Below are 25,440 nucleotides of genomic sequence, written 5' to 3' on the forward strand. Positions count from 1 at the left end.
ATGCACACCAATCGACAATCAGAAACCAAAACTATCTAAGAGTGAATTGGCATCCGGTTCCTGGAACGTGGTTGGCTTAGCTTGGGGTTTAGCAGGTTTATCTGTACTCTCATTGCCACGAGGAGCCATCTCTGGCGGAAGTCGGACTGGCATATCAGCAATCACAAGGCTACTATGTCTTCGCAGCAGTTTGCGATAATCCGGTTCGGCTTTGGGCGTAAAATCGGTGGTTGGTACGCGCCGAGGGGGCGTTCGTAAGAACTCCCAGTGGGCTACAAGGTCGAGTGCCAGGAGATCACAGCCCATGCGGTCATAGAGACGTGCATTTCGAATAACGAAGGCCCATTCATCGGCTGGTGCGACTTGGGTGGCTCCTCTGATAGTTTGGAGGGATTTTTCACGTATTTGTCTATATAAAACAACCAGTGCAGGGTCGTTTGAGAGATATGATCGTGCCTGTAGTGGGATCATACCTGGACTACCAGGTGATGCAGGTGTAGGTGGGATGAGAGTATCGACAGGAGACTGGTTCCGTTAGTAATCATCTGAGATATCTACCGAATTAAATTGACTCACGATTAGAGCGCGAACCGCTGAGCTCCGACGACTCAGCATCCAGAAAGCCCAAGATGCCATCCAGCGGTTACCCTCTGTTGCAGCTTCTGCGAGGACCGTTTCCTCCATAATCTCCTTCAAGACCGGACCATCATCACCCTCATAAGCTCGCGTAATAGCTATTGCTAGTTGAATGTCCCCGATCTGATTGATGCAGACATTTGCGGCTTCACGTAGGTGGTCTGCTAAAAGAAAGAAGGCAGCAGAGTACTCTGTGCACGATTAGCAAGTGCGAGATTTCCCAAATGTATGAAGGCGCTTACCAAATCGCCGTTTCCCTAGCAGAGCATACGCATTCTTCAATGCTGCCGTCCTCCATCTCGCTTCCTGGAAGTTGTTCGCCAATAGGCGTGTTGTGGCTACTTGTTCACGATTCCAGGTTGCCATACGCCACAGACCTTGCAGAACGTTTTTTTTTCGTAAAGCTAGATAGTATAGCGTACAGTCGACCGGATTCCTCTCATCCGTTTTTGTATATTCATTGCGAGCAACAATTTCAAGCTGAGCCCTCTGCTTATTGTTAGTAAGAAGAGGATAGATAATGCAGTTCTCAGTAGACCTACCACAGCTGTAATATCTGACAACCACATGAAGATACCACTTTCTCTCGCGGCTTTCCACAGAAGTTTACCACCAAATTGACGAGAAACAAGGTCCGTAAGGATGTCTTGACTTTCACTGTGAAAAGCCCACACTATTTCTCGCCACGATACTGTATTCTTGTGAGCGACACCCTGACTTCTCCGTAGCATATGTTGGCGGAAGAATAGTAGATATCGAGCAGCATTGGCATCCATGGATCTCCGGTGCTTCTCCACCATTGCGACACACTCTATTGTGTCTACGAGACGGAACTGCTCCTGACTAGAGAGTTGTGGTAAACTGAATCGAGTCAAATTCTCGTTGAGAAGTACAGCCACTGTTTCATCCAGGACACGAGGCTCGTCTTCTATATAATCTTGAGAAGCTTGCATTTCTTTCCATGCAGAATTCCGTAATTCCTATCCCAAGTCAGTATTCACTCTCGTCAAAATCCTAAGAGGCCTTACATCATCATCTCGGTAGAATTCTTCGACCGGTATTCCGAGCAATGTGTCAATCTCATCGCCCTCCGTGTAAAATTTCAGTTTCTTATGAAGGTTCATGAGAATGAGATGGACAAGATTGATCTTGCCTGATAGAATACATTGGGCGAGGAACTGAGGATGGTAGACAGGAAGCGGACCGTTCAGTCGGCTGACAATCTCAAATAAATTCACATTTGAGCCCCCTCGAGCTGGGATTCGCAACTTGGAGACCAGGTGACTATCGACCTCAACCGCGGGGTCGTAAACAAATAGCTGATTGCCAGCTCCCACAACGAGATTTCCACTACCAGACCAGCAGGAGTCTCCAATGGGATGTGGAGTCAAGTCTCGAATACGGATTTCGCGGACCGCAGTCCATGATGGACCAGCATCCAAGTAATCATATCTGAGTTGTGATAAGAGGACGACTTTATGAGAAAAGCCAACAGCTAGTATGGATTGCTGATCTGGTGTAGATGTCCAATCAAGGTCGCGAATCATATCGTGGTCAGGGAAGCGCTCTTCGAACTCTAATTGAGCACCACTTGTATCCCAGATTGTGAGGTGTGTCCGTTCTTGATCCACTAGAGCGGCTTTGCGAATGGCACTTCCACTTGCCAGTGACGGAGTCTGGATGCCAGTCTCAACAGTAGAAGTCAAAAGCCAGTCTAATGTCCGGTTTGTCTTGTCCACCTTTGCTGCCCATGTATGGATGGTTCCCTTTTCGGTGTATGAGAGTGCTATATCCGCCGCGAAAAGATCTAGAAAGCCAGAATGTCGTGCCATTTGACCCGCTGGGTCGACTGCCAGGATGTAGGACACTTCGGTATCTAGTCCCATGTCAAAAGTACAATACTGTCGTAAAGAAATCGTGGCGTTGGGGCACTGCTTGCTGGGCAATTCAAGCTCCCATGCGATGCCCTTCATATCTGCACTTATCATTACAACGTATACAGTACGATCGAATGGCTCGGGATTCGGCACAGTCAAGACGCAGAGCGGCTTGCTAGCGGATGTAAACTCGCAAGAGCTTATTTTCACGGCAGGAGAGGCCCGTATATTCCACAGAGAGAGACCCTTGTGATGGAGATTCACTAGGAAAGAACCCTCCTCAATGACGCAAGTCCGATGTATGTGTTCTTCTGACGAAAGCGAGCTTTGAGTAGCTAAAATGGATTGAGAGCCACTCATTTTCTGGCGCCAGATCATCGCATTATTGTCATCTGTCCGTGATACAAGAACACGCCCGCTTGCATTTCGAACAATCTTCTTGATCGGCTCGGTATGCCCAGACCATATACCTTGGGATTTCAACCGATGTTTCCGTGGTGTCGGATCGAAGAGAATATCAATTTGAGAATCAAACCATTCTATCCTTCCATCAAAGTAGTGTACCAATAATGATAACGAATCCATGGCAGTAGAGGCGCCGAATGCATAGAATTGTGCATAGTCCTCGTCCAGAGAAACTCCCTTCGGAAATGAGAATTGCACTCCTTCAATATGTAGTATGTTGAATACATCTGTTGATGACTTTGTTTTACCCCCGACATTCTCTAGAGCCCACGCACACATGTGACCCTGGTCATCGATTACAGCGCAGATTTCTGGATTTTTGGTTGCTACGTCAACCAGGTGCTCCAAGGCCAGATTATTCTTTTCAGTATTCCGTTGTACTGCACGCTCAGTCGCTGCAGCAAAGTCCCGGCTGTCGATAATGAAACCGTACCTACGGCTTGAGAAGTGCTGTGAATTATCCCGCGGTTGAATAGACGCGTTCATATCTATCTCAGTCCACAGATGCATCGCTGATAGGTCCTGGTGATCAGAAACCGTCCAAATCCGGATCTTGTTATCCACGCATAACGTGTAGAGGGCGTTCTCCATCGATTGCTCGCGATGTCTGGGCTTCCTCCAATGTATTCCAGTTACTGTCGCTGGATGAGGGAGGTAGAATACCTCGAACCGGACGTCGTCGGCACCAAACGAGAGCCTCCTCCACAATTTGACGAGTCGATCATATTTCCCAGTCGTAGCTACTAGCTCGGCGTCGGGTGAGAATTCGGCGAATTTTGTAGGGCTCGCAAGTTTCTTTTTCCACATGAGCCGGGGTTCGTCATTCAGAAACCACACGGAAAGGCACGAATTGGCCACGAGCAATTCCTCCGAGGAGCCCCACGATAATGTATTGACCTTCTCATCGTCGTCTTTTGCGCGAAAGGTAACGGAGAGTGACCACTAATTCCCATACCATATATTAGCTCAAATCTTGTAGTTGTGATTCTCCTATTTCTTCACACAGGGATATTCCAACCTTCAGCGATTCGCCCTTGAAACCATTCGGCCGGTATATGTATAAATCTGGTCCGCTACTGACAGCAATCTGACCACTGGACTCGTCAATAGCAATTGTCTCGAGAGATTCCGAGTCGTCGACGTAGATGGTTTGTAGGAGCGTCTGCGCTCCTGTCAGGATAACGAGGGCATGGCCGGAAATGTATGCCTGTGATGAAATTAGTCAACTATAAACTTGCATGAAGCCTGTTAGTATCCAGGAAGCTTGCAGCGTGTCTTACAACAATCCGTAGGCCATCCCAGAGCGCGGTGCTGAGAGCTCGAAGCTTCGACTCAGGCCGCCCTGGAAGTACCGCACGCATGGAAAGAAGGATCTGGCTTGGAAGCCCACGGTTAATGGGTCTTCGCTAGCACTAGACCATTGCTGGAGGTATGCAGATGAGTTTGAATAACGAGGATGCAGGATGAAGTGGCGAGGGTAAATAGTAGAGGATATGGTAGTTGCAGTTGGGGTAGATGGGTGCGGAGTTGATGTCGGAGCACCACGCGGCAGCTGCGCATGACCGGCCGCTGATGTCAACCAGTCTCGGCGTACTTAAGTTACTTAGCAGGTACTTCTACAATTGATCTGTTTTCTCTCTTGATAAATATATTTAATCGTATTCTTTATATGCTATATGGGAATACGAAAGATGTCAAAATGGGGTATCAAAGTAACACGCTACGTAACCAGAACTGAAAAGAAGTAGTCTCATAATGCGAGTGATTACAGACGTGCAAGAATGACAAGGTGCTAAGATGTTTCAATCCCTTCTTGTCAACGATTTCCGTCCTTCACTAGGTGACTCGGGTTCTTCGAGGGCGAATCGCACCATTGTTGCCATGGAACCGCGCCGACTTCGAGTCTTATTCTCCGAGTCATATCTGTCTCCATCCAGCGCTGCACGAAGACGACTTGCAAAAGGTGTGAACAATGGAGTCGCTGGAGTGGTTGACATCTGAGCGAGCATGCGAGCTCGAGCGGCGCGTCTGGAGGGAGATGCTAGATACCCAGGAGTCGCAGTTGGCGTTGTTGATGCTAAGCGAAAGTTGGGTAAAGAACCTAGCTCACTCATGTTCAATGTCTCATCTGCCGATTCAGGTATCGTGGCTGTGCCCGGTGTATTTGGTTCATGTGTCGCTATGTCAATGCCAATCGATTCGTACGCCTCTTGTTCGATGCGCCGTGCTCTGAGCTTGGCGCTCCAATGTCGAAGCATATTCCTGTGATGCTTTCTCGATACACGGTCATGCATTGACTCCGCCATCTCAGCTGCGCTGCGAATCTGAAAGATACGAAGACTGAGCTTGCGCAACGATGCGGAAGCGACGCCAGAGACATGTATCAGATTCATACCGTCGGCTTGTTCTTCCATGCCGCGATATGTTTCGTATTCATCCATCCATCGAGTTAATTGGTGATAGGCAAGTTGTCTGTGATAATAGACCTCGGCATCCTGGGTATCCTGAATGGCCTTCGCGGTCTTGTCGCTCCAACGACCGATAAGCTCAGCGGAGTATATAATCAGCTTTGTCTGATGAAGTTCATTGGCTTGCTTGTGGAGATTCGTCATTCGCCGTGACTTGTCATACCATACACGCAAGGCACTCGCTGCAATGTTCATCTTGACCTTCCTCCGAATCTTCACGTAAGCATCTTGACGGCGTTTCTTCGACGCATCCAATGTGGCATTATGCCAAAGCTTAACAAACTTGGTGGTAACAAAATAAAATCGAGCATCCCTCGACCACTTGTCTAGATTCTGAAGATGTTGGTATTTAGAGCCCCAAATCGTGATCGCCTCTTGCTCGATTCGAGGAACGTAGAATTCCATGGCGGCATATTCTCGTTGACGTTGAACTGCAAGTTTATTTCTCCAACATTCGAGAGCAGATCGTGCTAGATCCTCGTTATAGTGGCGAGTATATTGCTCTTCGCGCTGCAGCAACTCTTTAGACGTATCCCGAACAGTAAAAATGAACTGAGCAAAAGCCTCCCGTTGTATGCGCTGGTCTCTTATTCGCTGTGCAAGGCGATATCTTTCTGCCAAAACCCATCGGTAGATGGCTTCTTTCTTTAGTCGTTCACCAATGCGCTCTTTCAGCGCATAACAGCGTAAATGATCATTCCAACTTGTCCAAGCATTACTTAATACCCTCAATCTGTCAGCTTCTTTTGCTTGTTGTATGTTGTTATTCCGTAGACGCCATTGCGTAAGGGTAGTCTTGAGTACTCTCGTATCTATTCTTGTGGCGGTCTGAATAGCTGCTGGTTGCAGCCGAGTCTGTGCATTCCATACCTCCACTTGCTCTCCCAATAATTTATTCCTATGACTCGTTTCGGCGTCAATATGAGCAGCGTTTACCGATCTAAGTCGATAGGACCATGTCTTCAGTGCTGCGTGTAGAAGTTCCTGACGGTTTGATAGATCTAGATCCGCCTCGCGTTCTCGTTGTGTCCTTAAGGCACGAATCCATGCAAGAAAAGACCCTTTAATTAGACGAAAGTCACTCCATTCTGGAGCTCGATGCTCAAAATAGAAATTCGAACGCATCAACATGAAAAACCTTCGTTTCATATTATGTTCGTGAGTAACGATGGCATGCTCATTTAACTCCCGGATTTGCTGGATTCTTCTTCTCCAGCCATCGAGTGGCTTTTGAACGGCAAAGCGTTGTGCCTTCATTCCATTGACGGCCGTTATCTCACGCCAGGCATTGAAATACTTGATACTCAAGATATGTCCTCGTGCTGTCGATGCTTTTGATAGTTCGTCGGATGTGAGCTGCGCCCAATGACTGAATGCTTTAGTCATGAGATATAGGTCCCTTGCCTTGGCAGCACGTTTTTCGAGATGTCGAAAAAATCGCTTTGTACGAGAGTTTTGTCGTTTCCTTTCGAGTTCTGCTCGCCACAAGTCAAGGGCTTGTCGGAGAAGTGCTAATCGATCTTGATTAATAGCCAGAGCCTCCATCTCCCGATTTCTCTGCTGCGAGCGAGTGGCTTGATGCAGCCAATATGAGATAATGTTCCTCGCAGTAACTCTTTTCCGATACGTTGAGAAGCTCGATGCATCTCGCAACATGTCAGACAGACTAGGTTTAGGATTCATATCATCGAATACCACCATATCCTCCGGGTAAAGATTTCTGTCATTTTGAGAGGACTGGTTGCCGTCCATCTGTCGCAGGCTGTCTGAATCGCTGCGAGAAGCTGGCCGCGGAGATGAGCTCAAATGTCCATCCGCAGCTGTCTGAACAGGTGGGTCATTGTTAGGTATTTGTTGTTCTCCCCTCGTCGGATCTAGACCACCCATCAACCGACGTCCCATTTCCAAAAACTGGGCCAGCAGCTGATTTTTGTCAAGCATAGTAGCTGGACCTTGCTGAACTCGTCTATTTCGAGGTTCGTCATCGGTCTCCATGAAGTCCGGCTTCCCGGGATCGAGTCGAGACATCGAGGACCTGGAGCTTGGCCGATTTCCATATCGTTGCGTTGCATCATCATTGACATCGTACATTGAATTAAATGAAGCTCTTCTCTTGCGCTGAGATCTTTGAGTTGTGTCTTCACCGATCCGGTCGGTGAACTGTGGTTCTTGTTCAATTTCTTGTATTGGGGGAAGCGTGTATCGACCGATCTCTTCAGATGCCGAGTCATCGAACGAAAGGACAATCCCCATGCGTTGTAAAATATTTTCAAATCTATCGAACAAGGATTGATTCGCAAGGCCTCCGGTGCCCATTTTGAAGAGAAAGTGCATACAGATCTGGTCCGGGTCTGCCTCCGATCCGCCATGTTCGGCGAGAACTTCATCGTACGCTGCAAAGAGCGCTCGGTAGGGTAGACGGTCGACATCAGGGTTCTGCTCAGCGCGAGTAATAATCTGATAAAGAAGGCCGACATCTGGTTTCAATCGCGATATTATCAGTGAATGCTTCGCCCCAACAAACATTCGACGACTTACCTTGATCAGACAGAGCGCGGTCCCTATCTAACACGGTCGGACGTTGCGCGGCAATCGGAGACATTGGAAGAAGAATCGCAAGTTATGGCGCTTTTCGAAAGACAACATTGACGCGAGAGCCGATCAAGGTCATCGCGGCGGCAATTGAGAGGACCCAAAAGCGACAATGCTATCAACCAAAATGGGGATCAAAATCGCGTGATTATCATCTCCGAGTCGATGTCCTTTTCTTTCAAGGTATATTCATTGGCCCAAGCCATGGAGTGTGTTCGAGAGAGCGGCCGTGTTTGGGCAAAACATTCTTTCTTGGAATGCGCGCTGCTAGAGGTTACCCCACAATTACAATTCTGGCCAGTAGAGTCTTTCATATCACGTGCATAGTCCGCAGTCAATGCAACGGCTTGAGATAAGCTTCTCTCCTCCATCACTATCAACATTTTTTTGATGTGATCGAACTACATTACACACAATGTCGAGCAAGGTCCGGCCTCTTGAGAAGTTCGCTCAGGCTGCCTCTCAATGCTCCGTGGAGGTATATTATACCCAAAATTTTGCTCATTTACGTACTGATTTCTCCTACAGGCTGCCGCATATGGAAAATGCGTCGTTGCCGATTATAACGCTGTCCAGAAGGACATGTGCGCCAAAGAGTTTATGCGACTCAAGGATTGCTTCTTGGTAAGATCTGCTTCTTCTAGACAGAGATGAAGACCATACTAACTTAGAGACAGGCAGCTTCAAAGAAGAAATGATTATTGACGGGGAAAATGTATAGCAATGTATTCACTATTCAGCTAGTAACGACGAACCCTTTAGAATGCTATGAAATGTTCTTTTTAGACGTGGGAATCGTACATAAGTGAAGAGGGCTTATCACAGTTTAAGGAGTCTGAGCAAAAATGTTGCTTTTTGAACTTCTTGCTCCTCCTCCACAATGAGACCTGGCTCCGCTTCCTTGGGGATCTCACCAGCCACCTGTGTAATGACATGATGGTCAATAGGTCTCCGCAAAGTCTTCTCAAAGGCTGCAGATTGAGTCTGGAATACTTTGGCCAAGCCGATTTCGTCGGGGTCAGAGAGAACTTTGTACTCCATCTTGACGTCATCTGTAGTCTGCAAGCCTGCCTTCTTGCGTAGTCGTTGGACACGGCTGATAATCTCTCGTCCAATACCCTCATCTGCCAATTCGGGATAGACGGTGACGTCCAATATGGTAAGAACGTCGCTGTCAGAGTTCGTCTCCATGTTCTGAGATGTTTCGTCCTCCTTGATGCCACGTTTGACGATAAGATCCTCTTCGGCAAGTTCGATACCATCAACAACAATGCGTTTCTCGGCAACAAACTTCTTAACATCTTCGCTTGTCAAGGAAGGCAAAGATTTCTTCACTTTTTGCGCATCCTTCTTGAGCTTCTTGCCCAATGTGGGCCAGTCAGCTGAGACACTGTATTGTACGTTGTACTTCTCTTCATCTGAGGACAGGACAAGATCCCGCACGTTCAGTTCCTCAACAATGTAAGATTCCAGAGATTTAACATCATCCAAGTATTGTTGATCTTGGTGAATGACCACGAGTGTTTTCAAAGGCGTCCTCAATGCCAAGGTACGGCGCTCACGGGAAACACGGCCCAACTCGATGACTCTTTGCATTCTAGCCACACGTCTCTCGATGACTTCGTCAAAAAGCTCTTCGCGAACTTGAGGATATGGCTGGAAGTGCACGCTGCGATCGTCTTCGCCGCGTAGTATCTGAGGGATGTGAGGAAGAAGGCGCAAGTAGATGGTGTCAGTAATGAAAGGGATGAAAGGTGCAAGTCCGCGCACAAGAGTGTACAAGACCTCGAACAATGTGTTGAGCGCATGCTGTGTATCTTCAACACCGTTTTCACCCTTTAGACGTCTTCGGTTGAATCTAATGTACCAGTTCGTTGTGTTATCAATGAGCTCTAAGAGTCTTGGAACCACCGTGTACAAACGATAAGCAGACATTTCCTGGTTGACGAATTTGAGAAGACTCTGACAGCTGGCCAAGATCCATCGGTCCATGACGTTGGTGTTGGTGACTTCAGCCTTGGGGTCGAAAACGTAATCAATGTTCTCAATCTTCTTCAACAGAGCCACCTGTCCCTCGAAGAACTTGTAACTGTTCCACAATGGCAACAGGACCTTGGAGATAATCTCCTTGACACCTGCTTCCTTGAATCGCAGGGGTTCGGCTCTTACAACAGGAGAGTTGATGAGGTAGAGTCGTAGGGCATCAGAACCGTAACGATCCATGATCAGAGTTGGATCAGGATAATTTTTCAGACGCTTAGACATCTTTTTACCATCTTCAGCTAAGACGATACCATTCACAATAACGTTCTGATATGGCAGCTTCCCGAAAAGATGGCAACCCAAAACAGACAATGTATAAAACCAACCACGCGTTTGGTCTATATCAGAGTTAGTATTGCAGTAATATTCAAAGTAGTAAAAAAACTTACCAAGACCCTCAGCAATAAACTGGGCGGGGAATGCGTTCTGGAATTCCTCTTGACGTTCAAAAGGATAGTGGACTGATGCATAAGGCATTGAACCACTCTCGAACCAACAATCAAAGACCTCAGGCACGCGACGCAACGTGCCCTTGCCTTGCTTACTGGGAATGGTGATGTGGTCGATTTTGTCACGATGGAGGTCAGTCAATTCACCTTCATAACCGCTCAATTCTTTTAATTCCGCGACACTGCCAATGGCGACAACCTCCTTGAAGTCGTCACTGACCCAGAGAGGAATCGGTGTTCCCCAGTAACGGTTCCTGGCAATGTTCCAGTCCCTCGCGTTCGAGATCCAGTTGGCGAATCGTTTCTCCTTAACGAAGGAAGGGACCCAGTGCGAGTCTTCAATGCCCTGGAGCATGGTTGGAATGACTGGTCCGACCTTAACAAACCAGGCTGGTACAGCTCGGTAGATAAGAGGAGTGTCTGAACGCCAGCAGAATGGATAACTGTGAGTAATCTGGCCGTCGACAATCAAGCGACCGGTTCCCTTGAGGTGTTTGATGATAGCCCTGTCGGCGGCCTTGACATGCTGTCCAACGAAGTCTCGGACTTCAGATGTAAAGTTACCAGTGGGGTCCACAGGGTTAGGTGGTAGCTTTTTATCGGTAATAACTCCATGTTCCACAGCGACTCTGTAATCGTCTTCACCAAATGCAGGTGCTTGGTGGACAATACCAGTACCGGCATCAGAAGTGACATATCCATCATTGCACACTTTAAATCCGGTCTCTGTGAATTCATCGGCAAAGTAGTCGAAAAGTGGTTCATACTTCCATCCCTTCATAACAGATCCCTTGAACTTGTCGACGATCTTGAATTTGGCTTTCTTGGGGTCTTTATAGAGAGTGCGGAGTAGGGTCTCCATCAGAATATAGTGTTTTCCGGACGCTTCATCGAGAATTTTGACGTAATCAAACTCGGGGTTCACGCAGAGACCGGTGTTTGATGGAAGTGTCCAAGGTGTGGTTGTCCATGCTAAGAGACACACATTTGGGTCTTCAACCAGAGGGAAAGAGACAACAACAGCTGGGTCGGTCACATCTTTATAATTTTGAGAAGCCTCAAAATTACTTAACGGCGTATTAAGGGCTGTTGAGTATGGCATGACTCTGTATCCACGGTAAACCATATCCTTATCAGCCAACTGTTTGAAGATCCACCAAACCGACTCCATGAAGGTAGCGTCGAGGGTACGATATGGGTTGTCGAAATCGATCCAACGGCCGAGTCTCTCGATAGTTTGTCGCCATTCTCCAGCGTATCTCATCACGATCGCTCGGCATTCTGCGTTGTATTGGGCAATACCTAGCTTCTCGACAGCTTCGGAACCAGACATCCCAAGCTTCTTGTCGATTTCGTGCTCGATTGGCACACCATGTGTATCTATCCACCACGTTAGTAAAATATTGCATCATATATCACATTTGACAGTACCCCAGCCGAATCTTCGCTCGCAGTAGTGACCGGTCATGGAAAAGTAACGAGGAATGATATCCTAAAGCACCGCATGTTAGATGGCACTTCATACGACAATTTGCTTGATTGAGCACGTGCCTTGATGGTACTTGCGAGCAAGTGACCGTAATGGGGAAGGCCGGTTGCGAAAGGAGGTCCATCGTAGAAAGCTGCAATTATTGCGCCGTTAGTTTTCCCTCGTTATCAAGCATCTTTTGTAGATGATCTTACTGTAAGGTTTTCGGCCGCGGGAGAGTTCGACCTGTCGGCGAAAGGCATCAATCTCCCTCCACCGCTTAAGGACGGACTCCTCTTCGGCGGGAAAGTCAATAGACATGGCTGAGAAGTATATCACAAGTTTGTCACAGTCAATTCCCGAGGAAAGCTGTGGAATGGGATATAAAGAGAGGATCAGAAGAGAAGATGGCGGGGATGAGTCMCCCCGCCGCACTTTTTTTACCAGCACTTTTTGTGCCGCAAATATAATTGGCCCGAGCGTCATGAAGCATATTTAGCAACATAGACCTATGTACCCTAATGTAGATAATTCGATCCTCTAGGGGTTGATCTTCGCAAATATATTTGTACATGACAACAGATAATATTGCGCATGATAGATTTCGTAATCTAATCATAACTTCGCTCTATGTACTTAGTGGGTATCATCGCGACTTTTTAATCATCGTCTTCTTCCTCATCTTCATTCCCTTCCTCGTCCTCATCCTCATCCTCTGACACTTCTTCGCCAAGTTCCTTCAGACGTTGCTGCCGATTCATCAGTATTTATATTCGTACAGTAGAGATTAGGTAGTGACTGACCTTTTCTTGTTTCCTCTTCGTCTCTAAGTCTCCAAATACAATCAAAAGATCCTCCAATTCACCCTGGGCTTCCTTTCGAGCGTTTTCGGCGTCTGTAGCCATACTTTCTGCTCTCTGTGCAGCTTCCTTGGCCTCTGAGAGCTCTTTTTCGAATTCTTGGGCGCGCTGTTCAGCTTCTGATGCTCGTTCGGCTGCTTGCTTGAGCTGAGCCTTAAAGTCAGCATATCTAGTCGAATGCTCGTCTCGAATCTTCTGTAGCTCCAGTATATGATCGTTGCTGACTTTGTCGAGGTTTTCTGTTAAATCTGATATAGACTTCTTCAGGCCGGCTACCTCATCCTCGTGGCGCTGACGTAGCTTGGCACTCTTTCGTTCGTAGTCTGCAGTAGTGCCTTTCAGCTGGCTGTCAATCGCTCGCAACTGTTCGTCATGCTGTTTGAGTAGATCGTTTCGTCCTTGCCTATGTTGATCTTCCAATTTGGACACTTCAGACGTATGATCTTTCTGCAAGCCGGTAATGGTCTGTTGGTGACGATCCTCCAGTTTCGACAGTTCCTGGTGGTGATGCTCTTCTAATTTCGAAAGCTCCATCCTATGATTCTTTTGAACACTGTCATTCAATCCCTTGTAGTACTCCTCCATTCGCGAGATTTCTGCTTCATGATTTTTCTGCAGGCTATCGTTAATGTTCTTGATGCGAGCCATCTCATGGCTTGTGGATTCCTTGGTTCGTCGATGATCCAGCTGCTCTTGCTCCAGTTTCTGTTGCAGGTTCAACAAATCCAACTCCAACTTCTGTATCGTCTGGTTGTGTTGCTCGACTTGTGCCCGCAGCGAGTCAACTAATTCCCTAGATATTCCCTTCTGAATGCCATTGGTCATAACTGGGACTTCCATACCGGGCTCGCGGTCGATTGCTCGCAGAAAGTGGCTGAAGTGGTCTTTCAAGAACTCTATGAACACTGCATCAAAGAAAATCTCGGGAAGTGCTCCATCACGATCACTTCGGCCTGTACGGGGTAGAACCTCAAAGTCTCGAACCAAAGGATCCTCTCGAAGCTTGGTTATCTTGTCAATGTACTGTTCTCTGCCAAGCCCACTGTTGAGTAGGTTATGAATTGTCTCTCTGGGTATGGGAGAGTCTTTTGTCGAGAATTCATATATGATACCCAACAAGACACAAGATAGACCGGGAACAAGAATATTGCCGACACCGCTCTGTTTGATCTCACGAATTAACGACTGGATGATACTGGCCTCCCCTAAAAAGTCGTTTACTGCATCTGGATCTTCAAATAGCCAACCACACAAGAGCATCAAGTATGCGACGGAAACTCGGTCGTCATCGCCTCTCTGTAATCCCGTGGTTAAGTTACCGGCTATCGTCTGAATGCATGTAACTACTTCCTCGCCCTTCTCAGCATTTCCTTCCGTGACTTTGAGCGCGAGCGCTTTGGCCTCTGGATCTTCGAATAACAAGTGGAACATCAGAACTGAAGCCATCCAGTTCCCGTACGGATCAACTCTTGTGCGCGACTCCGGAGTTTCTAGCAAAGTTGTCATGATGTTTGGTATCTGATCGTTTCCACTCATATGACCGTCGATGGCACGGCCCAGGAAATGTAATCGAATGCCATTGTGTTTCGCAAAGAAAGCTTGGATGCACTCGCATGCTGCAAGTCGGGCTTCAAGTGCAAAAACAGGTGCCGGTTCAAGCGTCAGCTTGAGTAAGGCCTCAAGAACATTGATCCGTTCGGGTTTGTTAGGTTTTGAAGTGCCATTTGACGTTCCTGAAACGACAGATACAGTATTCCAGGACACATCGACATCTGCGAATTTCTCTTGTAGCGATGAATTTCCACGAATCAATCCTGCGCAAGTCTCCAAAGCCTACAGGCAATTAGCATACGGTCTCATATAGCGGTGCGGCGTAAATACTTTTGCAATAACAGGAACATCAAAGTTTTTGCTGAATGCAACAAACAGCACTTTTTCCATGATTCCTGCTTGCCAGAAAGCCGTTTGATTAGTTTTCAGTATGCTGCCCTTGACAAGAAACAACTGAATGATAGCTAGCAGTCCCCATAGATTTTTATCCCGTCGAGCTATCGACCATGCTGAGAGTTCTTCTTGCGGAGCTGGAGGGTTTGTCACATCCGTAAGCAGGGCTGCGAGTTTCTTGACACACCCTGTTTCTCTGAAGTAGGTTTGATTCGAGACGTTGAGTCGAAGTAGGTTTGCCAAGAGTGATAGACAATCTACCACCACCTCGGATCCATTTGATAGTGACCCCTCTGCTTCAATGAGTTCGAAGACACGGTCAAAGGCATTTTCGAATGCAACGAGCTTTTGTAGCTCGGCCGACGAAGGGGTGAGGGCAATGAGAAGAACAAGGGCCTCTGTAGATAGCACTATTATCAGACCCATTATTGTGGCATTTCAAAGGCTAAAACATACCATTCCGGACAGGCTCTCGGACATCCGATAGCACACCAACCAATCTTGAAATACCCAGCGGAGCCGTGAAGATGCATTCCTGAGTTCGATCAGGTCTCGCTGCACAAATTGCCGAGATCAATTGCAAAGAATAAAGTCGAGAGTAAAATTCCTTAGTCTCGAGGAGGTCCAGCAGAGCCGTGATATTATCTTGACGCTTCCATGTCGTTAAATTCAATTCCAACCGTAGATAGCAGGTGTCTTTACCTGGGTAAATTCATCCGCAAGCCATAGTACAATCTCTTCTGAAGCTTCAGGCTGTGAGATCAATCAGCTTTTAGGTTCTTGAAGCAATCCTAACTGTTACAGGTACTAACGCTGTTCTCATCGGGGGAGAATAACATCAACAATGTCTCCAACACCACTTTCAAAGTATCCACATCTTCTGCATCTTTCCGTACGCTGCCAATTAGGTCCCGAAGTGACCCAGATGCTACACTCGCCGGGTAATTCTTTGCAAAACTCCGTAGACCAAGTATAGCTGCTCGACGGTCCTCCAATAGTGTTGCGCTTTGTAGTCTGTTCGATAGGACACTGATGGCATCAGTGGCCGTCTGCTTTGCCGGCGCTTGCGATTCGAGTATTCGGAACATGGTGATCAATTATCATGGTCAGCAGACCATACTGCATTATCAAGTCATTGGGGAGCTGTTGACGATTGTCTGGTCTTGTTGGGTTATTTCAATAAGGGTCTAGCACGGAGTAGTTACAGGCCAGGTAATAGTGCATGCGGCCTCGGCGGCAGCTGCTTGTTTGAGCTTTCCCCGTTCGAGACTAGTATAATTTAGCTCTTAAAACGGGAAGGAGCAATCGGTGGATAAGTCGGAAAAACCTTGCGCCGAAAATGGCGACGCATAATTAATTCCGATCGCGACTCGGCTGCTAGGTTTTGTCTGTACTACGCAGATTCAGCGCTCACGCTGATTTTTTTTTTTTTCTGTGTGTCTGATCTAGTTTTTAATCTTTGTGTTTGACTGACTTGGCTGTGGAAAGTTCAGAAGCATCTGGGGTTGTTGTTCTGGTTGACAGCCATCAGTTTTGCGCTATTAAAGATAGATGAATCGCGGACATTGAAGATTTCAAACAGTACGATTAACACTGTCCGTTGGAAATAGACGTCATGGGTGTTCCGGCTCTTTTCCGTTGGCTCTCCAACAAATACCCTAAAATTATTTCGCCTGTCATCGAGGAGCAACCATATGAAGTCAATGGCGAAGTGATTCCCGTTGATACGACCAAACCCAATCCCAATGGCGAGGAAACAGACAACCTGTACCTAGACATGAATGGTATCGTCCATCCATGTACGCATCCAGAAGGCAAGCCTCCTCCAGCAAACGAGCAGGAGATGATGCTTGAGATCTTTCGTTACACCGATCGAGTCGTGAACATGGTCCGCCCGAGGAAGCTTTTGATGATCGCAGTTGGTAAGACATGGCCCAATATTCTCGCGCTTTTTTCCCCCTGACTATGTTCTAATTTCATACTGTGTCCTAGACGGCGTTGCGCCCCGTGCAAAGATGAACCAGCAACGCTCTCGACGATTCCGTTCAGCGCAAGAAGCTAGGGAGAACGATCAAAAGAAGGAAGAATTTCAAAAATTGCTGGCCAAGCAAAATGCCGCCAAGGGTATTGACCCGGACAAAGATATCAAGGAACAGGTCATTCAGAAAACGTGGGATAGGTAAGCCAGGTGCATACATCGAATCAAAGCAGTGCTAACATAGCTCATCATTTAGTAACGTTATCACGCCTGGTACACCATTCATGGATATTCTCTCTGCATCTCTACGCTACTGGATTTCCTACAAGCTAAACACTGACCCTGCATGGGAAAAGGTACGTTTCTGTGTCCTACATGTTTGTCGATAGCTTAGCTAACTTTCTCAAGATGAAAATCATCATCAGTGACGCTACTGTTCCCGGAGAGGGTGAGCACAAGGTCATGAACTTCATTCGATCTCAACGACAAGACCCCAGCCACAATCCAAACACGCGCCACGTTCTGTATGGGTTGGATGCGGACTTGATCATGCTTGGCCTTGCAACTCACGAACCACACTTCCGAGTCTTACGTGAAGACGTTTTCTTCCAAGAGTCGAGGCCCAGAACATGTCGTCTCTGTGGCCAACCTGGTCATAAAGCCGAGGAATGTAGAGGTGAGGCAAAAGAGAAGAATGGCGAGTTTGATGAAAAACAGAAAGCTGCACCTCTGAAGCCTTTCATCTGGCTCAACGTTTCTGTACTTAGGGAATATCTTGCTGTTGAGCTGCAAGTACCTCAGCAGCGCTTCCCCTTCGATTTAGAACGAGCGCTCGATGATTGGGTATTTATGTGTTTCTTCGTCGGAAACGATTTCCTGCCCCATCTTCCGTCCTTGGATATCAAGGAGAATGCTATTGATTTGTTGATCTCTATCTGGAGAGAAAATATACCACTCATGGATGATTACGTGACGAAGGATGGTATCGTCAACTTTAACCATGCTCAGCTCATACTTAACGGTTTGGGCAAGCAAGAAGATGGAATTTTCAGAAGACGGAGACAAGCGGAGGAAAGAAAGGCTGCCAACGAACAACGTAGAAAAGAAGAGGAAAAGGCACGCAATGCAGAACGATCACAGAAGCGCCGGAGAAGCTCACCAGATTATACACCCGGGGAGCCAGGTCTCTCTGCTCCGCCAGCCAAAGGTCGCAAGTCAGGAGAGGGTTTCATCGCGTCCACAGAGGTGACATTAATCACTCCAAGTCGAGGACACCTAGACAAGCAGACAAGACAGTTGACACACAGCATGATTGTCAATCGATCGGCTATCTACAAAGCCAATGAGGCGAACAAGAGTGCTGCCGCTGCGCTGAAAACTCAGTTACTGAAAGGTAAAGTGCCGGCCAGTGATGAGACTGAAACTACAAATAGCGAGGTGCCAAGCGGAGAAGAGCAGTCACTGGAAACTTTGCCACCTGCCCTAGGCAAAAGAAAAGCCGAGGATTTGACTGATGCGGATAATGGCACACCCGGCAGAGACACGCCAGTCGCAGCTGGGCCAGCAAAGCCTTCAGATGAAATGCCCCCAGATACTGTACGTTTATGGGAGTCTGGATATACCGAGAGGTACTACGAACAAAAGTTCCATGTCGATCCTAGTAATGTCGAGTTCCGTCATCAGGTTGCACGTTCATATGCTGAAGGTCTCCAATGGGTCCTTCTTTACTACATGCAAGGATGTCCTTCTTGGACATGGTACTATCCGTATCACTATGCGCCTTTTGCTGCCGACTTTGTTGATATTAGCAGTATGAAGCCGAATTTTGTGAAAGGCACACCGTTCCGACCTTTCGAGCAATTGATGGGAGTTCTTCCAGCTTCATCTAATCATGCTATTCCGGAGATTTTCCATGATCTGATGTCAAATCCGGACAGTGAGATCATTGACTTTTACCCGGAAGACTTCCCAGTGGATCTGAACGGCAAGAAGTTTGCATGGCAAGGAGTAGTTTTGCTTCCTTTTATCGACGAAACTCGACTACTCGCTGCGATGGAAAAGAAATATCCATTGTTGAGTGCAGATGAACATGCTCGTAACACTGTTGGAACCGATGTTCTCCTACTTTCCGACCAACATCCTTTATATCAGGAACTCGCAGCAAACTTCTACTCTAAAAAGCAAAGTGCATCGAAGTTCGCTCTGGACATGCGCGTCAGTGAAGGACTGGCTGGAAAAGTAGAACGTGACGACAACCATATTCCTCACAGCGCGCTCGAACCTCCTTATGATGTTGATATGCCATCTCTAGATGAGAACAGATCTATGATGTACGTGATGTTTTATTTTATGATATTTCTGTCTATCTGATACTAACATTTCACAGGGTCAATTACGAGATTCCAAAATCAAGCCATCTACACAAATCCATGCTCCTTCGGGGAGTACGATTTGCACCCCCAGCACTAGACCAAGGAGACATTTCTGCTGTTCGAAACAAATCTCGATCCAACGGACGAGGAGGTTTCAGACCCAACAATGGCGGCGGCCGGGGTGGTAACCAGTACAACCAGTACAATGTTCCAAGGCCAGGAATGAACGACCGAGCAAACCCATTCGCAGCACACTTGGATCCATCCTTTGTGCCGCCTCCTCAGGGCGGTGCTGGTGGATGGGCCCCTCCTGCAGGCGGTGCGGGCTACTCTCGCGGTCCTCCACCCCCTCCACGCGGTGGCAGCTATGGTTATCAAAACCCGGCACAGGGCTACAACCAGTCTGGCTATTACGGCCAAGACAACAACTACCAGCGTGGTCAGAATCAGTATGGCTACTCTGCTCCTCCTGCGGATTATAACCAGCAGGGATATTACAACGCACCACGAGGTGGTGGCGGTAACAATCGTGGGGATTCCAGAGGCTATAACAACAACCGAGGTGGCTACCAATCTCAAGGTCGTGGCGGCTACAATTCCAGACGTAACGATAGTTACGATCGATACTAGTTTGTCTCGATACATATGAAGTGTACAGCTGTATGTCAGTCATGAACATGTATGGACTGATGTATCTCGATGCACGCGAATTACCTGTGCATTTGGCTTAGAGCTAGAACAATGTATGATACCCAAATTGTGGACTCGCCACTGCTATTTCTCAGTGTGCGTTAAAAGTCTGTTATGATTTGCATTAGCTCAATAATATCGCACGGTATTCTGTTTGATTCCCGATGGTACCCTACATAGTACACCCTGTAGATAGCATCCAGTTCGCCCTAAAGAAGCTCTGAAAGTTCCGGTTTGAGGCCATTCAATTGGTCAGCTGATGCAGGGGCGATATCGGAGGGTTTCTCTACTCATACAGAAGCTCGCAATTGACCACAACGATAGTCCTAGAGGTTGACAAAGAAAATATTGGGTGTTTCAGCATGGCCTCATAGTATTACTGACTGTACAGAATAAAAAAATACTCGCTCTAAGTAATGCGACAAGTAATGTCGTAAGTACTGAATGACATCGGAGACTCGCAGCGGGGAGATGCAAGCACGGTCTCCGTCGACAGGGCGCTAGACCCGTTTCGGTTACTAGCACAAAAATTCCTGGGGTGCACCACCGTCAACCTACAGTGACTCACACAAGAAAGACATCGTCTGCTGAAGTACACTGATATTTTATTGCTGGGTCCAAGTGCTGTATTTGTCTCATTTGTGGGTAGACAAGACGATTCGCCAAGTCAGCGCGACGCCTGCCTGCAATTGCAATTTCGAAAGGTCGGTGTATACCATTGATTGACAGCCATTGAGGGGAATTGGCATTGACTTACAGAAACAGATATCCGCCATGAATTGAGACCTCGAACTCACCATCAAAAACGGTACTACTATTGAAAATCGACTACAACACAATGGCGGCTCCGACCAAGATCTCGATTTTAGGGCGGGAGAGCATCGTCGCGGACTACGGCATCTGGGGAACATACATTGTCCAAGACCTGCTGACCAACCTTGCCTCAACTACGTACGTGCTCGTAACGGATACCAATCTTGGCTCTTTATATCGGGAACAGTTCGCAAAAGTATTCAACGAAGCCGCCGCGGCGTTGTCGCCGGCTCCCCGTCTCCTCACGAAAGAGATCCCCCCCGGAGAAAACTCCAAGTCCCGCCAAGGAAAAGCCGATATCGAGGATTGGATGCTTCAGCAGACATGTGGTCGGGATACGGTTATTATTGCTTTGGGCGGTGGTGTGATTGGGGACTTGCTCGGCTTTGTCGCCGCAACTTACATGCGCGGTATTAGATTCGTCCAGGTGCCTACGACACTGTTGGCAATGGTCGACTCTTCTATCGGAGGAAAGACTGCAATCGATACTCCACTGGGTAAGAATCTAATTGGAGCGATCTGGCAACCTCACCGAATCTACATCGACATTGACTTTATCGATACCCTCCCCGAAAGAGAATTCATCAACGGCATGGCAGAAGTCATCAAAACTGCAGCGATTTCCGACGAGAAGGAGTTTGCAGCTTTGGAGCAACATGCCGATGCAATCTTGAAAGCTGCTCGCAGTAAACCAGGAAAAGGACGATTCGATTCTGTGCGACAAGTCGTGAAAGATCGCATTGTCGCTTCAGCACGACACAAGGCGTTTGTGGTGACTGCGGATGAGCGTGAAGGTGGTCTGCGCAATCTCCTCAATTTGGGCCATTCGATTGGCCATGCGATTGAAGCGATTCTGTCACCTCAGGTCCTCCATGGTGAATGTGTCGCTATTGGTATGGTCAAGGAATTGGAACTCGCTAGATACCTCGGTATCCTCAAGCCTGTCGCCGTTTCCCGAATGGTCAAATGCCTTTCCAAATATGGTCTGCCTACATCTCTCAAAGATTCACGGGTGAGGAAACACACTGCTGGCAAACACTGCTCTTTGGAGCAGCTGATGGCCAATATGGCCTTGGACAAGAAGAACGACGGTCCTAAGAAAAAGGTTGTCTTGCTATCTGCTATTGGACAAACCTACGAGCAAAAGGCTAGTGTCGTTTCCAACGAAGACATCAGAGCCGTTCTGGCACCCAGCGTTGAAGTGATCCCTGGGGTGCCCAAGGACCTCAATGTCGTTTGTGCCCCTCCCGGCTCAAAGAGTATCTCCAACAGAGCTCTTGTTCTTGCAGCTCTCGGATCGGGTACAGTCCGTGTCAAAAACCTACTTCATTCGGACGACACAGAGGTCATGCTCAACGCTCTAGAGCGCCTCGGCGCCGCGACCTTTGCCTGGGAAGATGAAGGAGAGGTCCTCGTTGTGAACGGCAATGGTGGTAAAATGCAGGCAAGCCCTACGGAGTTGTACTTGGGCAATGCCGGTACTGCCTCGAGATTTCTTACATCGGTTGCAACTCTCTCGGGCAAAGGATCTGTCGACTACAATATCCTCACTGGAAACAACCGTATGAAGCAGAGACCTATTGGTGATCTTGTCGATGCGCTCACTGTGAATGGTGCTCAAGTTGAGTATCTGGAAAAAGCCGGTAGTTTGCCACTGAAGATTGCTGCGTCAGGTGGTTTCAAGGGCGGTCGTATCAACCTCGCTGCCAAGGTCTCTTCCCAATATGTGTCATCGCTTTTGATGTGCGCACCTTACGCTAAGGAGCCTGTTACTTTGAAACTGGTTGGAGGCAGACCTATTTCGCTCTCTTATATTGAGATGACCACGGCTATGATGCGATCCTTTGGAATTGATGTTCAAAAATCAACGACCGAGGAGTGGACCTACCACATTCCGCAAGGATCATACTCTAATCCTCCAGAGTATGTTATTGAAAGTGACGCAAGTTCTGCGACGTATCCTCTGGCAATCGCTGCGGTCACCGGCACAACCTGTACAGTCCCCAATATTGGTTCCGCTAGTTTGCAAGGCGATGCTCGCTTTGCAGTAGAGGTATTGCGACCAATGGGTTGCAAGGTCGAGCAAACTGCTACTTCTACTACAGTAACAGGTCCAGCAGATGGCGTGCTACGACCCCTGCCGAATGTTGATATGGAACCGATGACCGATGCTTTCCTCGGCGCTTCTGTGCTTGCTGCGATTGCACAAGGCGAGGGGGGAAACCACACTACCAGGATCTACGGTATTGCCAACCAGCGAGTCAAGGAATGCAATCGTATTGAAGCTATGAGGGTGGAATTGGCCAAGTTTGGAGTTGTATGTCGCGAACATCCTGATGGACTTGAGATTGATGGTATTGATCGATCTACACTTCGACACCCCGCTGGCGGCGTTTTCTGCTACGATGATCACCGTGTCGCGTTCAGCTTCAGTATCTTGTCTTTGGTCGCTCCCACACCTACGCTCATTCTGGAGAAGGAATGTGTTGGTAAAACATGGCCAACATACTGGGACGCTCTGAAACAAAAATTCGGAGTGAGCCTCAGAGGCAAGGAACTCGCCGAGAGCGAAATCGCGCATGGACCAGCCGATCGGTCAAATGCTTCCATCGTCATCATTGGTATGCGTGGAGCAGGAAAGACGACGACCGGGCGATGGGCTGCCAAAGCACTTAATAGGAAATTCGTCGATCTTGATGTTGAACTGGAGCAGACAGAGGGCAAGACTATACCAGATCTCATCAAAGAGCGCGGCTGGCAAGGATTCCGTGAAGTTGAGCTTACACTGTTCAAGCGCGCACTGACTGAGCGACCTACGGGTCATGTTTTTGCTTGTGGAGGTGGTATTGTTGAGATTGCGGAAGCAAGAAAGATCCTTATCGATTACCACAAGAACAAGGGTAATGTCCTTTTGGTTATGAGAGATATCAAAAAAGTCATGGAGTTCTTGAACATCGACAAGACTCGACCCGCTTATATCGAAGACATGATGAGCGTGTGGCTGCGACGCAAACCTTGGTACCAGGAGTGCAGCAACGTACAATATTACAGTAGACATAGCAGCTCGCCAGAGCTTGCGCTTGCTATGGACGATTTTGACCGATTCATTCAGTTTGTATCTGGCAAGACGGATCATTTGAGTGCCATTAGAAGGAAACGTCTCTCTTTCTTTGTGTCTCTAACCCTGCCAGATCTGCGCGATAGTGGCGATCTACTCCGCACAGTTGCTTCTGGTTCTGACGCCGTTGAGCTGCGCGTTGATCTGCTCAAAGATCCATCATCAGACAGCGTCATTCCCTCGGCTGAGTACGTGGCTGAGCAAATTTCGTTCTATCGCAGTCGGGTCTCCCTTCCTATTGTCTTTACGATACGTACTGTCAGCCAGGGAGGAAAGTTCCCTGATGACGCTCACGATGCTGCCTTGGAGTTGATTATGCTCGCTATTCGCAGTGGATGTGAATTCATCGATTTGGAGATTACGTTCCCCGAAGACTTGCTACGAAAAGTGACTGAAGCCAAGGCTCACGCTAAGATTATTGCATCCCATCATGACCCTCAGGGAAAGCTTAACTGGGCTAACGGATCCTGGATTCAATATTACAACAAAGCCCTGCAGTACGGAGACATCATCAAACTAGTGGGCGTGGCAGAAACCCTCAAAGACAACACCGCGCTGCGAGAATTCAAAGACTGGGCGGAACAAGCTCATCCCGATGTACCCGTCATTGCCATCAACATGGGTGACAAGGGACAACTGAGTCGTATGCTCAACGGTTTCCTCACACCTGTGTCTCACCCTGCTCTTCCTTTCAAGGCTGCACCAGGACAGTTGTCAGCAACCGAAATCCGCAAAGGATTGTCAATCATGGGCGAGATACCAGCCAAGAAATTTGCGATTTTCGGAAAGCCCGTCTCAGCCTCTCCCTCGCCACCAATGCACAATACTCTTTTTGAGCAGAATGGTCTGCCGCATGTATACACCCGGTTGGAGACTGACCAAGCACAGGACGTCAAAGAGTTCATTCGCTCTCCCGATTTTGGAGGTGCATCAGTCACAATCCCGCTTAAGCTGGACATCATTCCGCTCATCGACGAGGTGCTCAACGAAGCCGAGATTATCGGCGCAGTCAACACCATCATCCCCGTCGAGGGCAAGGACGGCCGCACCCGCCTGATTGGTCGCAACACCGACTGGTCCGGCATCGCGCGATGTCTCCGCGAGGCCGGCGCGCACAGCAATGAAGGCAAATCCAGCGCTTTGGTCATTGGTGGCGGAGGCACAGCGCGTGCCGCAATCTACGCTCTGCATCACATGGGCTTTTCGACCGTGTACGTCCTCGGCCGTTCGCCCGAGAAGATTCAAAACATGGCCTCTACATTCCCAACAGGCTTTGACATTCGCGTGCTCGAGAATGCCAGTGATATTGAGAATATCCCCCGTGTCGCCGTAGGCACCATTCCAGGCGACAGGCCCATTGAGGCGAATATGCGCGAGATCCTCTGCACGATTTTCGAGCGCGGCGGTCGTACTGGCCAGTCGGCAGCTGTTTTGCTCGAAATGGCGTACAAGCCATCGGTGACTCCGTTGATGCAGCTGGCGTCTGACTCTGGCTGGACCACGATCCCAGGGCTGGAGGCTCTTGTTGGGCAGGGAGTGTATCAGTTTGAGTACTGGACGGGGATTGTGCCTGTTTACGAGGTTGCTCGAGTAAGACCCATTTCCTTCCTTGTTGATGATGATTTACTAACTTTGAGTAGAATGCTGTCCTCGGTACGAGCAAGTAA

At 48.1% G+C, this 25,440-nt stretch overlaps 5 protein-coding genes across 5 annotated transcripts; 2 read left to right on the forward strand and 3 right to left on the reverse strand.

Moving 5' to 3' along the window:
• Positions 1-18: 18 nt before the first annotated feature.
• On the reverse strand, positions 19-8,048 carry BHQ10_002173 (uncharacterized protein; the record flags this gene model as incomplete). Its single annotated transcript, XM_040874290.1, has 9 exons — positions 19-525; positions 577-827; positions 879-1,125; positions 1,179-1,616; positions 1,665-3,920; positions 3,997-4,185; positions 4,259-4,351; positions 4,850-7,923; positions 7,985-8,048. The coding sequence occupies 9 exons, from the start codon at positions 8,046-8,048 to the stop codon at positions 19-21; spliced, it is 7,119 nt and encodes a 2,372-aa protein (XP_040730678.1).
• An 809-nt stretch (positions 8,049-8,857) lies between these two features.
• On the reverse strand, positions 8,858-12,319 carry BHQ10_002174 (uncharacterized protein; the record flags this gene model as incomplete). Its single annotated transcript, XM_040874291.1, has 3 exons — positions 8,858-10,419; positions 10,471-11,910; positions 12,214-12,319. 3 exons carry the CDS (start codon positions 12,317-12,319, stop codon positions 8,858-8,860), a joined length of 3,108 nt encoding a protein of 1,035 aa, XP_040730679.1.
• A 338-nt stretch (positions 12,320-12,657) lies between these two features.
• Positions 12,658-15,890, reverse strand: BHQ10_002175 (uncharacterized protein; the record flags this gene model as incomplete). The annotated part of the gene is made up of 6 exons (XM_040874292.1): positions 12,658-12,747; positions 12,802-14,691; positions 14,740-15,200; positions 15,259-15,454; positions 15,505-15,555; positions 15,615-15,890. 6 exons carry the CDS (start codon positions 15,888-15,890, stop codon positions 12,658-12,660), a joined length of 2,964 nt encoding a protein of 987 aa, XP_040730680.1.
• A 527-nt stretch (positions 15,891-16,417) lies between these two features.
• Positions 16,418-19,782, forward strand: BHQ10_002176 (uncharacterized protein; the record flags this gene model as incomplete). The annotated part of the gene is made up of 5 exons (XM_040874293.1): positions 16,418-16,724; positions 16,795-16,981; positions 17,037-17,136; positions 17,189-19,110; positions 19,167-19,782. The coding sequence occupies 5 exons, from the start codon at positions 16,418-16,420 to the stop codon at positions 19,780-19,782; spliced, it is 3,132 nt and encodes a 1,043-aa protein (XP_040730681.1).
• An 898-nt stretch (positions 19,783-20,680) lies between these two features.
• Positions 20,681-25,440, forward strand: BHQ10_002177 (uncharacterized protein; the record flags this gene model as incomplete). The annotated part of the gene is made up of 2 exons (XM_040874294.1): positions 20,681-25,363; positions 25,414-25,440. The coding sequence occupies 2 exons, from the start codon at positions 20,681-20,683 to the stop codon at positions 25,438-25,440; spliced, it is 4,710 nt and encodes a 1,569-aa protein (XP_040730682.1).

Source organism: Talaromyces amestolkiae (genome assembly GCF_001896365.1).
Source record: "Talaromyces amestolkiae strain CIB chromosome Unknown scaffold3.1, whole genome shotgun sequence".
Lineage (NCBI taxonomy): Eukaryota > Fungi > Ascomycota > Eurotiomycetes > Eurotiales > Trichocomaceae > Talaromyces > Talaromyces amestolkiae.